The 14,728-nt window shown below is 34.4% G+C and overlaps 1 protein-coding gene across 1 annotated transcript; it reads right to left on the reverse strand.

Moving 5' to 3' along the window:
• Positions 1-7,087: 7,087 nt before the first annotated feature.
• LOC112794794 (protein FAR1-RELATED SEQUENCE 5-like) lies at positions 7,088-13,797 on the reverse strand. The gene is made up of 4 exons (XM_025836774.1): positions 12,462-13,797; positions 12,171-12,265; positions 11,403-11,690; positions 7,088-7,171 (listed from the first exon to the last, which is right to left on the reverse strand). Exons 1-4 carry the CDS (start codon positions 13,795-13,797, stop codon positions 7,088-7,090), a joined length of 1,803 nt encoding a protein of 600 aa, XP_025692559.1.
• Between the last annotated feature and the right edge of the window lie 931 nt (positions 13,798-14,728).

Consider the following 14,728-nt stretch of genomic DNA (forward strand, 5'->3'; position numbering starts at 1 on the left):
AATGGAATTTTTTAAAATAAATAAAATAAATATTTTATTTATTAAAATATATAATTTGTAATAATTTTACGAAAATATTAAACAAATAATCAATTAAAGTATATCAAAAAGAATTGAAGAAGTAATATGTAACTAATATATATTATTTATACATTTAAATCAATATTTATTTAAAACGGTGACTTAAGTTTTAAGAGAGAGAAAAAAATACTGAAACAGACAACATAAAGTAGATGGAGACCGTAATCTGATTAATAACTTTAGATTAAATATATAAAATAATTGAGCCATCAATTTCAATGACAAAAGAAATAGGATGATGATATTTCAATAAAAATATTTCGTTGTCAAATAAATTAAGTTTAGCTGTCCTTTTTTTTTTCCTTTGGCAAAATATGATTTCTTGTGAAAGATGATTTTTTTAGCCAAATTATCTTGGCGCGGTTCTATCTGTGTGGAAATCTGATGTTTGCTGCTTCCTAGAAAGATCCAAACCGTTAAAAGCATTGTGGTCTATAAGGCCGCGTAAATTTACATGATACATGGTTGGTAATGTTGGCTCCCATGATTTTTTCTTGTTCTTTCCAAACTAAAAATTGAGGCCGAGTCGCTGAGATTCTTTTGTCTCCACTTAAGATGAGGACATCAGGTAGTACTATATATCCCAACAATGATTTCCTAAAGTTAAGTACTAGTCCTATGCAACATGCAGATACGATATCCTTTTATTTTAATTCGTAAATTATGGGCCTTATTTATTTGTGGTGAATAGCCCAACCTCTCTTCTTTTCTAAGCTTTGCTTCCCCATTCCCAAAAGGAAATTTATAGTGTACACATGTGAGCATACAGATATTCCTCCTGCAGTTATCTCGTGCTGACATGTGTCCAAGGGGAGCCACATGTGAATGTTTGGTGAACGCTGTAACGTGACGCCTCCATGTAGCCGAGTATCTCCTGCTGGAGAAGGGAATTGGCTCCGTTTGGATAGAATTAGCTGTGGCTGGATGTGCAGGACTGGGCTGTGGTTGGATGGACTCCATATGAGACCTTGGATATGAGTGGGCCGCAGGGCCATCATATTTGAAAGGGTGGAATGCGTTAAATGTGTATGCAAGATTAAGCAAGTCTATGTTTTATGACCGTTGACCAAAAAAAAGGGTCATTGACCCAAATGCACCGGAACAAAATTAATGAAGAGAAAAAAGAAATATGCCTGGACTAAATTTTTGCTGAACACTAAAGACTTAATACTTGTTTGGGCATTATTATTTTGATAAAAAAAAATTTTAATGAAAAGAGATTTTTTTTAGCATGTTTGGTAAATTTCTAATAGTAAAAGTAAAAGTATTAGAAAAATAAAAAATATCTCTTTTGAGAAGCTGTAATTTACATCTTTTTTTAAAAGATATTTTTTAGAAAAAAATATTTTTCATATAATAAATAAATAGAAAAGTACTTTTATATTGTTATACCCAAACATAATTGATAGATAAAAAGATCTTTTTGCATGAGATACCCAAACATAAAATTACTTTTACTTTTCCATAAGATCTTTTAAAAAAAGATAACTCGAAAAAAAATATTTTCTTAAAAACTCACCCAAACAAGCTCTTAGTGTGTGTTTGAGGTGTAGTTAGTCAAACTGAAATTTGAATAAAAGTGATTTTATAGAATTAATTTATGATAGAAGTAAGTTTCGGTTAACATGATTTATGTCTGACAACTCTTTACTAAAATTGATTTTGACAAAATAAATATTATTTAGATAATATTAGTTAAATCACTTTTAGATGGATAATTACTTAAAAAGACATGACGTTAAGTTATGATGTTATTTTTTTATACATGTTTAATTTTCTTTTTTATACTTTTCGCTTATATATTTTTTTTATATATGAAGTATATTTTTAATACTTTTAGTACTCTTTTTAATACATTATGATATTTAACTATTATTATTATTTATGGTTAATTATTTTTGTTTAATTTATTTTATCAAATAAGATCAATAAATTCTATTATAAAAAGATAATAATAAATATAATACACAAAGATTATAACTATAAAAATATATTATGTCAAATAAAAAATTAATAAAAAATATAAATATTAAATAATAAAAAAAGAGTGCATTTAGAGAAAAACAATAACCATTCTATAAATAATGCAATAACATGTATAAAAGATAAAGTAGGGTATAAGAAAAATAAATGTTGAAGATAGTGGCTAAAAGCAGGTTAGTGCAACGGAGGAGTTAAAAATTATTACTTTTTGTAAACGTGATGTTATGAACAAAATCACTTTTGCGTTTGCAAAGAAGAAAATTAGCCGAACACAAAACATTACAAGAGAAATGGAACAAAAATTGAACAACAATTTCAGAACTTCAAACAAGGAAGAAGACCGAACATTCTGAAAGTAAAAGGAAGAAGCGGAGCCGAAGAATTGAAAGCAGGGCCACTAATCTGGGTTCCGTGCCGAGAAGCCAGCGAAGAAGAAAACGACGTTGCGAGCTACCTGGGGAAGAGGAAGATGAAAACGACGTGCCAGTGAAGATGAAAACGACACGGAAAAGAGGAAAGCAGCGGCGGCGATGAAGGGCTAGGGTTTTTCTTTGCTATCAGATGAATGAATGATTGGGGGAAGAGGGGGGTTGGTTCAGGAGTGGATACGTTTCCCTTTTTTTTTCCTACAAAGTAAAAAACAATGTCGTTTTATCCTAACTGGCAGGCTACCGATTAGGCCCAACCGGCCTTTTATCGGCTGGTCCGGCCCAACCGGTCGATTCTTGGCCGGTTCGGCAGTTTTTGAACAGTTTTTCGTCGAGCGATTATGGAAGGAGGATCGGACCGCTTGCATCGTTGGTATCCGGTTGAATCGATTTGACCGGACGGTCCGATCTGGTTTTCAGAACCATAGCTCTCGCTCCTTACATTCAACCATTGGCCATTCACCTTTAATGTAGAAGAGTGAAGCTTCCAAAGTTGAATCACGTTCAACGCTAGCACTGTCGTGTTCTCCAACATCAAATTAGCAGCAGCTTCATCGGATGAGAGAGTGAGATAGTCCGATTCTGTTGCGTGCATCTCTCACATAATTGTTTCATCCATCTTCTTCAAAGCCTGAGATTCAGAGGCTATCTTCTTGTTGGGCGAACAAAATTGAACAAGAACTTTGTACCAAGGAAGATATCCTTCCTGGCCGAATCCGATCTCGTCTTTTCTCGATAACAACATGTCACTCCCTAATTGCAATTGAAGTAAAATCTTTTCCTCCGAAATGAATGAATTCTCTCCTCTTATCTCTTCCTTTCTCTATTATTCTCATTCCTTCCCTCATTCTATCTCCGTTATATATCATTATGAATGACTAATTACGAATTTGTAATCAAAATATACAACATAACATTCTCTAATTATATTTAAATTAAATTAAAATTAAAATTAAAATACTAAATCCAAATATAGATATATTATATATTATATTTACATATTAACTAATTTAATAGCCAATATGTGTCACATGACACTCTTATTAAAATTTAGAGAAAAATTTTTGCCTCTAAAATTAGTGAACATCCTTCTTAAATTTTTTATCTACCTCTCTCATTTTTTGTATTTCTTTCTATCCTTCTCACTCTATATATGTAATTTATAATTCATATTTTATATTAGAAGTACACCAAATCAAAATGTGTCATCAGATTTTTTTATTATAATTAGAATTAAAACTTTTTTAGACTTCCAAAATTAACAAACTCCCTCTCAAATTCTTCTTTTTTATGTCTCTCTTTTCTCTCATTCTCTATTTTTCTCTATCTTTATGTTCTACAGAAAATAAAATTAACAACATAATATCGGCTATTTTTTTTATATTGGAGGAGTGTGTGAGTTGTGCTTGGTTATGGTGTATACAGGTATTAGACACAGGTATGGGACAGAGAGAAATTGGACCGTCCGAGTTCTTTGTTAAAAAATTCGTTGATCACAAATCGGACCGTCCGATTAGTTTTTGTTTCCTTTTTTATTTATTTAACATGAAATCGGACCCTCCGTTAAGAGTTTTTGTTTTTTTTCAAATTTTTCTTTAAAACAAAACGGACCCTCCGTTTTTAGTTTTTAGTTTTTTTTTTAAATCAAAACGGACCGTCTGAGTTTTATAAAAAAATTATTTTTTTGTAGATCTCTTCTAATCGGACCGTCCGAGTTCCTTGCTCTAAGTCGCTCAGTCCGATTTCAGCCTCCTGACACCACATGCAGGAAAAACACCCCTATTTTCCATAATGCTGTTACACCCCACCCCACTCCTTCCTCCATATTAAAAATAAAAAGCGCATAATATCATCTAAATAAAAAGTTATGATATACATATTTTTTATTTAATTTTAATTTTTTACTGCTTATTGTTAATATATGTTTTCACTTCTCTTTTAGATATTTATTGCATATAATTTAAAAAAAATAATAATATTGTGATTAGAAGTTAGAATGACAATTCAGTTATTCTAAAACAAATGAATTAATTTTATTACTATCAATAGAATTTTTTTTATGTTAACATCTAATAATATTTGTATATATCTAGAAAAAGAAAATTATTTTTAAATAGCAAGTGTAAAAATTAATTACCTGAATTTGTGCAACAAATGTAATATGTAATTAAATATAAAAATATATACGTTAAATTCTTTTAAATTTTAAATAATAAATCTTAAAATAAGTAAAATAAATAAAGTCTTTCATGTGAAAATAATAAATTAAAAAGTTTATGGGGCCTTTTGTCTCTTAGAACTATTCTATTAAAGTAATTTGGTGTTATAAATTTTGTGTGTCATACTCTATAGTACCAGAACCGACATAATTTTAAAAGATTCATATTTTCGTAATAGTATTATGGATAAAATACTAGTGATAATTTATCTTTTTGAATTTTTTTGAAATAAAAAATTATGTCCTTTACTTTTTATTGATAGCGTAACGATGGAAAAGCGAAAATTGATACTCTAAACTTCCCTATGCTCTATATATTTTTATGGATAACCTCTAAAAAGAAGGTGGAAGTTATGCTTAACTTATTTTTAATTTTTATGAATGATTTCCTTTAAGTATGTTTTATATTTTTATTTACGATAATGTTATTGTTTTGCTTCTTTACAACTTCGAAAGCCTAATCCCAACATGGAATCCTGTGGCTTAAAATCTGTTACGTTTCTTTATCGAAAATAAATTTTTGTACTTGCATGGATAACATATTTCTCAACATATTAACGCGGGTATCGCAACAGTCAAATATCCACGTCCTGGTACGTGGCTTCGCATGACGTCGTTGCATGCTTCACCACAGCTCTTCTCCAAAGTAGGCCTCGATCCGGGTTGGCTCGCGGACGGTGGGAGCGCGGCATGCACGTGTCATCCGATGCGTGTAGGGTTGCCCGCGGCATATGCTTCCGCTACAGGAACACGAGCCTTGCATTGGGAAGCCAGTCACCAAGACATGGGAAGTTAGCGTTTGACCTGGCCGGGCATCTACAGGTTTAAACGATGCGTGCACTGGACAGCCATGATGAGCCTACCTTAGCGGCCAAAAGCGGTTGTGACTGAGTGCTTCCGGCCCCCCGCCTCTTCTAGGTCACAGTTTTAATATTGGCACCGTTACTATTGTTCACACCCTCCTGCGCAACTATACGGTTTCTCTTCACGAGAGTTAATGGCAGTGCAACAGCGAGCATTTCGACGGCAACTGTTCATGCTTAGTGGTGTGTTGATCTTAGGGTTTACATCGTATAACACGCGTCTCTTTTCACGAGCTCCGCCAAGAACGTATTAAGAATGTAGGAGAGATGACGAGTGAGCGGCGAACATCGACCAGAGGCAACATCGTCACAGTTCAAACATGAGTCCGGGCAGGATAAAAAAATAGTTAGAGTTCAACCAAGAAGACGTTTTAAAGGGTCAGTGCATGAGGGGACATGTACGTATGATAAGAATGGTTAATTAATTTGTACAAGCATATGGCCACAGGCCACAGCCACGATTAACCATACATGAAAATAAATTTAGAAATATTTTTTACGAGCCAAATAATGAAAAACATATACTAGTAATCACCTATTGAGGCAGATAAAGATAAACAGTCTTGTAGTGTAGATACACCAAGAGATTAATATCGACATCAGTTGCTATTCTCCAACATCGCTTACTCGAGGTGCCAACCTATAGCAGGGAGTCGCTAAACTTGCATTCACTGTGTGTATCCCGATTTAATTCCCAACTTTTGGATAGTATCCCCTTTTTTTTTAGGTGTTGACGCTAGGTTCTTGATCGTTGTCATATTCTTCTTGTTTAAGTAGGCGTTGTACCTTAAAGGGCTAACCCTGGGACAGTCTTGGCTCTCTGGCAACAGCTCTGTTCGACCCAGGTTTTCAATGTTCGATTTCGAAGATCCTGAACTGCCCAGTAGGATCCGAATTTGTGAGCTACGAATATCCCCTCCACATGCCTCGCACATGCATCCATGACTCAACAAAATAAAGAGTGTCTCAACTCATAATAAAAGTGGCATCTCTCCTTTGGAATACATATTTACTTGTGTTTTTTGTGACTGTGTAACAGAATGGACTGCAATGTGTGGGTGGCACAGTGGATGATTAGGGACCATCTATGGCAGGATTATAGTGTCCAGGTATTTTCCTCTGTCACTAGTTCATGTCACGATAGGTTTGCGTCTAGTTAACCACATATGTAACATCGGCTTTGGTTTTCATGTGGTATAGAACGTCAGCAAGGCAACGCGTATTCGCTTGGCTGTAGATCTGGTTATGAAGTCGCACAACGACTTGGCTAGCAACATTGTTGCCAAAGCCTTTGCTCACTGGCAGGTTAAGGCCTAGAAGCCATGGCACTTACAAAAAGTCCCGGTCCTATAATGTGTGCGTACTCTTTTTTGGTGCATCTCTAACAAGCATGTGGCCATTTTGAAACAACTTGGAGTCCCACGTTAGGTTTATATTTGGTTGCATACAGCACTTTTGGAGGTCAAACTACCAATTTTTTGTCCCAAGCTCTTCCTGGCATAGGAAATGTTCTTTCACTTTGGAATTCTATAGCGTGTCTCAGCCAATAGGTCAGCTGCCTTTGAAGCCGTGAAAGATTTATAGCACCATCCTGTATCCTGTATGAAGACATCATGCAACTCTAAACATTTTGTATACATACATTTTGTAACAGCGACAATGCTCTTAAAATATATATTATTAAAAACCAAACAATGGTGAAGAAATTAACATTAGTGTTCATATTTATTGAATTAGTGTACACTATACGTATTTACTTTGAATTCAAGTTGGTCAAACTGAAATTTGAATGAAAGTGATTTTGTATAATTGAATTTGGATAGAAGTGAATTTGTGCTAACATGATTTATGTTTGACAATTCTATAGTGAAGTTGATTTTGTTAAAGTGAAATTGTTTTGATAATATTATCTGAAATTACTTTTATATACATAATTACTTAATTACTTAAAAAATATAATATTAAATTATAATATTATTTTTCAGTATATTTAATTCTTTTTTATACTTTTTTTAGTATATTTTTTACATAATATTTTTTATAAAATTCTATTTAGTTTGTTATAATTTTTTTACTAAAAATTAATATTTATTAATTAAATTAAAAATAACATATAAAATACTATATTTTAGCACTTTTTATGAGTACTCTCAATGATCTTATTTTGTTTACTGTTTTGAATTCTAACTTTTAATTGATTATGTTTTTATTATTACTTATGATTAATTTTTTATTTAATTTATCAGTTTTAGTAGGAACAATAATACATATTATAATAAATTAGACTAATAAACAATGAGCAAGAATTATAATAATAAATTTTACAAGGTCAAATAAAAAAATTTCTATAATTTTTTTAGTATTCTCAGTATTCTTTTATTTATTATTATTTTGGACCGTAAAATTTCATTACCTATAATTCCATTGTTATGTATGGTTAGTTTATTATTTACTTTATCATTTTTAATAAGATCAATAATTCATATTATAATAGAATTACAATAAGAAATTTAATAAAAAAAAATCAAAATATAAAAAACTACTAAAATTTGAAAAAATTTTAAAATAATTGAAATATCTTGAAACAAATAGGACAAAAAACAGAAATAAGCCAAGGGAGAAAATAATTTACGTGAATCAGTCAAAACGAAAATTGCTTCATGAATCCACCAATGCATATTTATATGTAGTTCGAACCAGCTTTATTCGAACTCCATTTCTACATAATTCGAACCAGCTTGGTTCGAATTATACACAAACACATGCACACACTAATTGGAACCAGCTTGGTTCGAATTACACACAAACACACGCACATACTAATTCGAACCAGCTTGGTTCGAATTACATGGTATAATTCGAATTATGCTGTTAAAAAATTAATAATTTATTAAAAAAATGTTATTAAAAAATTTATTAAAAAAATTAATAATTTAAAAATTAAAAAAATATATTTTATTCTATACAAAATAATTTTAAAAAATAGCTTAAAAAATGTTATGAGTACTATAAAAGTTTGTAATATTCTAGTGATTTTGGTAAATACATGCTAAAAATATTTTTTTAATTTCTAAATTATTAGTGATTATGTGGAGTATTTCTTTAATGTCCTAAGTCATTAGCACATTACAAATTTTTATAGTACTTCTAACATCTTTTAAGCCATTTTTAAAATTATTTTGCATAGAATAAAATATTTTTTGTGGTATAATTTAAATAAATTTATTAAAAAATATTCATGATAATTTTTTAATAAAATTATTTAAATTATATGACGAGATATTACATGATTCGAATTATGCATGGGAAAGTTCGAATCACTCTGATTCAAATTATATGGTTAGCAATTCGAATTCTATATAATACTCTTCTGCCCATTCTTGATAGTTCATGAATATTTTTTTTAATAAATTTATTTAAATTATACCACAAAAAATATTTTATTCTATGCAAAATAATTTAAAAAATGGCTTAAAAAATGTTAGAAGTACTATAAAAATTTGTAATGTCCTAATGACTTAGGACATTAAAGAAATACTCTATATAGTTACTAATAATTTAGAAATTAAAGAAAAAATATTTTTATCATGTATTTACCTAAATCACTAGAATATTATAAACTTTTATAGTACTCATAACATCTTTTAAGCCATTTTTTAAAATTATTTTGTATAGAATAAAATATATTTTTTAATTATTTTATATGGAATAAAATATTTTCTTTTATTTCTAAATTATTATTGACGATATAGAATGTTTTATTTAAAATTTGAGTACATGCATATATTTACCTAAGTTATTATAACATTACAAATTTTTATAGTACTTTTAACATTTTTTAAGCCATTTTTTTAAATTGATTTGCATAGCATAAAATAGTTTTTGTAGTATAATTTAAAAAAAATATTAAAAGAATTTATTAAAAAATGTTCATGAGCTATTAAAAATGGACAGAAAAGTATTGTATGGAATTCGAATTGATAGCTCATTAATATTTTAAAGAAGTCTCGTAATTAAATATTTTGTTAGCTTTTTTTTAACGTATGAAATAAAAAATATATTTTTTTAATTTTTAAATTATTAATTTTTTTAATAAATTTTTTAATAAAATTTTTTTAATAAATTATTAATTTTTTAACAGCATAATTCAAATTATACCATGAATTATTGTGTGTAATTCGAACCAAACTGGTTCGAATTAGTGTGTGCGTGTGTTTGTGTATAATTCGAACCAAGTTGGTTCGAATTATGTAAAAATGGAGTTCGAACCAAGCTGGTTCGAACTACATATAAACGTGTATTGGTAGATTCATGAAGCAGTTTTTGTTTTGGCTGATTCACGTAAATTATTTTCTTCCTTGGCTTATTTCTGTTTTTTGCCCAAACAAATATGAACATTCTTTTCTCGAAAAAAACTAATAATGATCATCAAAGGTGGAGTTATGTTGAAGTGAACGCAAAAGCAACAATTTTTTGTTTCCAATAAAAATGCTTTTAAGCTGCAAAATTACCTTTGCGTTCAGAAAAAAAGATTGACAAATATAAAAAAACAGCGTCGAAAAAATGTTCAACGCACTTTTATCATGTCAAACGAATTTTTCGAACACACCGTTATAGACTTTATACACTTAGTAAAAGAAAAATTGGCTAAGTTTATAAATTATTTTTAGAAAAATGTACGATTAAGTAAAGAATGACTGAGTGAAGAGCTAAAAATAAAATAACTTAAAATTATGGTTGAAAGATTTCTACACATATTTTTAATTTGCACATATGTTGCTAACAACGACTATACCCCGGGAGTTTTATATCCATTCCTTTTCCCAGGGGCGCGGGTTCGAGCCTTGCCTTTTTCATTTTGAAACCCCTATAAAAAGGCCCAAAAAAACCGTTATTGTTGGCCTACGTTTGGCCTGTTTGCAACAGTACTCAGTAAAGCGAATTGGCCCTGGCAACCCGAACATTACACCCATATTATGTCAAGACAAAGAAGATTTCAATGCGACGTACACCTAACATATTCCAAATTTCAAACACCAAGAAGTTCATTTTCAAAGCCTACATTAACTCAAACAAAGCTAACAGTTCAAAGCCTACATTATTTCAAACAAAGCTACCAGCATGCAGTTCTTCTACTAAAAATGCAGATTCTCCATCTTCATCAAGGAAGCAAATTATTCAAAAGTGGCCAGAGCAGAAGAGTTCCTATCAAATCCCTGCACCTGTTCATGAGCTTGGAATTAAGTAATCATGATCCGGCTCCTCATAGTACAGTGGGGAAATCTTTAATTATGCTGAAAATGAGAGATAAGGACATAGTGAGACGAGCATTTAAGACATTTCAGAACAATTACAACCAGCCAAATTATCTCATGTGAAGGCAGATCCTTGGTGAATAGACAGGTGTGGAAACTGATTATGAGCCAATTTATTCTGGACACAAAATTTCAAAAAGCCAACTAAAACCTTTAATGCTGCGTTTTCGCTGGCAGCACTAATAGAGATTGACCACCAACACACTATAGAAATCAACTTACAATAAATCAGAAAAACAGATTACACACTATTGAAATTTGCAGCGACTGCTTAGCAACATAGAGTTTACCCAAAAATACAAAATTTGGCAACACAGGAAGTATTTAGTACGTGTTATCCCCAGCTTAACATCAAGCTCCACGCGTGGGAAATCCACCCTGCATCTTGCTCTAGGAGCAACGACCCATCACATTCTATTCCACACCAAAAGGCTCATGGTTTAGTCGACATAGCCGAATTTCTAATACATCGAAATAGAAAACATCGGATTACATATCAGGAGAAACCGCGTACCTGGAGCAGCCACCCTTCAAACAAGTCCTCATTCGTTGTCCTCGTCGGAGTCGACATGCTGCGCATGACGTCCTGCGGTGGCGGTTCGCTTTGTTGCCCGGAGCAAGGTTGGGATGCATAGAATTGGTAGATGTGTTGACCCCCAAGGAAGAAGTTCCCCCCACTTCCCCCGCCACAGAACGGAGCACGCCAACATGGACTACCTCTCCAATTTGTCATGGAGGATGTATTCACTGCTGAGCTAGACACATTATTCAGACCAGCTTCGCCATGAGGCGACCTTTGATCCTGCAAGCATGTAGGCCGTTTCAGATTTTGTTCAAAATATAATCCGCTAGACAAAAAATTGATACCAGAAACTAACTTCAGCAAGTAGGAAACAACACAGCCTCAAATGTTCACTTAAAACGGGTTAACTCTTATACATTAATTTCTTTACTTGTCTCAACATATACCACCATTCCAATCAGGACACTATTTAACAAGCACAATCCACCAAGACTGATACACCTAGTCAATTATTATTCTGTTGGGCAAATACAAGGTTCAACCAACTCCTACTCACAAAAGCCAAAACAAATAGTCTTCTAACTGAGAGAATAACATGCAATATACTCAAAAGTAAGGAATCTACCAAATTATGTCACTGTAAAACAAGACTAATTTCTACGGCATGATCTGATCCACGAAACTAATCTCACAAATGCACACAAACATACAACCTGAGCAGCAACCCATTTATCTGGGCAAGTTGATGGATAAAAGTACCTCATACGCACCACCAATCTCTGTCGGGTGCGACGCTGAAGAGGCTGCAGGTTCGTGATGCGAACCGTTGCCAAACGTTGGCGAGACCCCACTACCTACCCCGGACACACCTCGTGCACAGTTCCCTCTGCATGTCCTCTTCGTATGCCCGGGAATGCCACATTTGGTGCAGCAACGTCTCTTCCATCGGACGTCGGGTTGACTGCTTGGGTCGAACTCCTTCGTCCTCTTAGGGGCACCTTTTGTTCTTGCCACAAATTGGGTCCTTCATCGCGCACCCCGACGGCATACCTGGCTGACTGCCTGCCCTCTCATAAACTTTGTGACATAGCCTTTCTATTAGACTCGCGATGCTCTCCCTCGCGAACTCAAAGTCTTCGCCCTCCTCCGAAGCAAGTCTTACGACGAAACTTGTGGCCGAACAAAGTGCGGCATACCTAAGCATGCGACCATCATGTCCAGGTCTCATAGTCACCGGCATCCGTCTACAATCCTTTGCATCCTTGCACCATCTTCTCATTATAAGACTCTCCAGTATTTGTTCCAAACCCTCGTATTTCATCATGCAGAATATGTGACTACATGGAATACCCTCGCTATTCCACATTGCACAATCGCACTGAATTTTCTTGTCATCAGGGTCGAATAAAACCTTGTGAATCCTACCAGGGGTGCCCATCCTTGAAAACTTGTAGAGAACCGTTGTGCTTATGCTGTCTCTCCCACGAAACAGCAAGGTCGCAACACCCTTGATTTGTTTCTTCACCTCTCTAAAAACTGCCCGCGTGTACAGTTTTGATGCAAAAAGCTCAATAGAGTCAAGACCGGTGGTTAACACGGGGCTATAGTACGTAGAATAGAACTGCACCGTGACTTTGTTGTTTCGATAATCCTTTACAATGCAATCTAAGCTGTGCACCAGCTCTAAAATGCTATCAGTGGATTTCAGGAACCCCTTTATGTATGGATTAATCCCCTCACACCTTGAGGTTGTCCTGTATCCTGCACAGAACGTGCCCTGGAGATATGCTGTTGCCCAACTTTCTTTGACCTCGTATGTGCTTTGAACCCAACTATTATTTTGTAGGCCAAGTGACTCCACCGCCATCTTCCAATATTCCTCGAAGTTCTCCACCTCGAAGTTCACATAGATAGCCTTCTTAAAGACCTTCCTGAATTTGGTATCCTTAACCATCTGGACACAATTTTTCTCCAAGTGCCACCCACACAGCCGGTGCCTAGCTGCCGCGAACACCTCCGCAATGGCTGTGCGCATCACTTTGTCCGCATCTGTCACAACAATGCACGGCGTCTTCTCTCCCATTACGTCTACAAGATTTAACAGCAGCCATTTGTAACTACGAACTTCCTCATCCTCCAGCAACGCAAATCCTAAAATGGTTGTCTGTTTGTGGTGATTTGACCCGGAGAACACTACAAGCGGTTTCTTGTACTTATTAGACCGATACGTCGAATCAAAAGCCAGGACATCTCCGAATAACTGATAGTCTGACATCATCTCACCATCGACCCAGAAAAGGCTCCCCAGCCGATTATCGGCAGTTCGCGTGTAACGTAAGACAGTCGTCATGTCAGCATTCGCCTTGCCCTCCAAGTAACTAATCATTGTTGTAGCATCGCCATCACTGATTCGGGCCAGCCTTTGCCCGTGTACCTAATTATACAAATCACGCTTTGTAAATCATAGCATTCTATACCCTCCAGATTGACCAGCCATGTAAGCCATTATCTTTGATGTTGGTATCCCAAACTGCTTCATGCTATCAACTTGCGCTTTGTCACCATTACTCATCTTGCGATGGCTAGGCAGGAGGTAGGAAAACATTGCCGGGGCAAGCTCATGGTTGTGCTTATCGAAGATGGTCCTGACCTTCCACACACTGCGTTGCACATCATAGTAAATCTTCAACTTCGCCTTGCAGTCGGTTCGACTCTCCAATCTCTCCTCCCTAACTCGCTCAGGACGGTCATAGTGCTTAGGATGTCTTGTGCCTTGTCGGCGGCAAAAAAAGTCTCTCCTGACCAAAACCCCATCAACACGCCCCACATTGCCTTTGCGGACCCCAAAACCCTTCATTCTAGCAAACTCCTTATACACAAGATAGGCATCCTCCTCCCCATCAAACTCTCTGCCCAGGAAATCCTCTATGACAACTGGATGAATTTTTCCATCATCCACTGCATGACTGGCACCACCTGAGAAATTATCGTGTTCATCTTCTCTATGACCTATAGGGTCACCTTCCTCACCACCGCAGTGCTCACCACCTTCATCCTCGTCACCTTCTTCGTCACTTGCATAATAATGGCCACAATATCCATCAGAGCTGTTCTCATCCGAGTCTTCCACTTTAGCTCCAAACAACCCATTGAAATCCATTAGAGTTATCGGTTCACAGTTCTAGCCTGAAAATATGAAAGTGTTCAACAAGTTACAGTCAATCACTCCGCCCATGAAAGTTCTTGTCAAATTATACTACAGATTTTAAAAAGCCAAACAACCATGAACACAAACCACTGTAATTTCAACACCTAAA

This window comes from Arachis hypogaea, chromosome 4, assembly GCF_003086295.3.
Source record: "Arachis hypogaea cultivar Tifrunner chromosome 4, arahy.Tifrunner.gnm2.J5K5, whole genome shotgun sequence".
Lineage (NCBI taxonomy): Eukaryota > Viridiplantae > Streptophyta > Magnoliopsida > Fabales > Fabaceae > Arachis > Arachis hypogaea.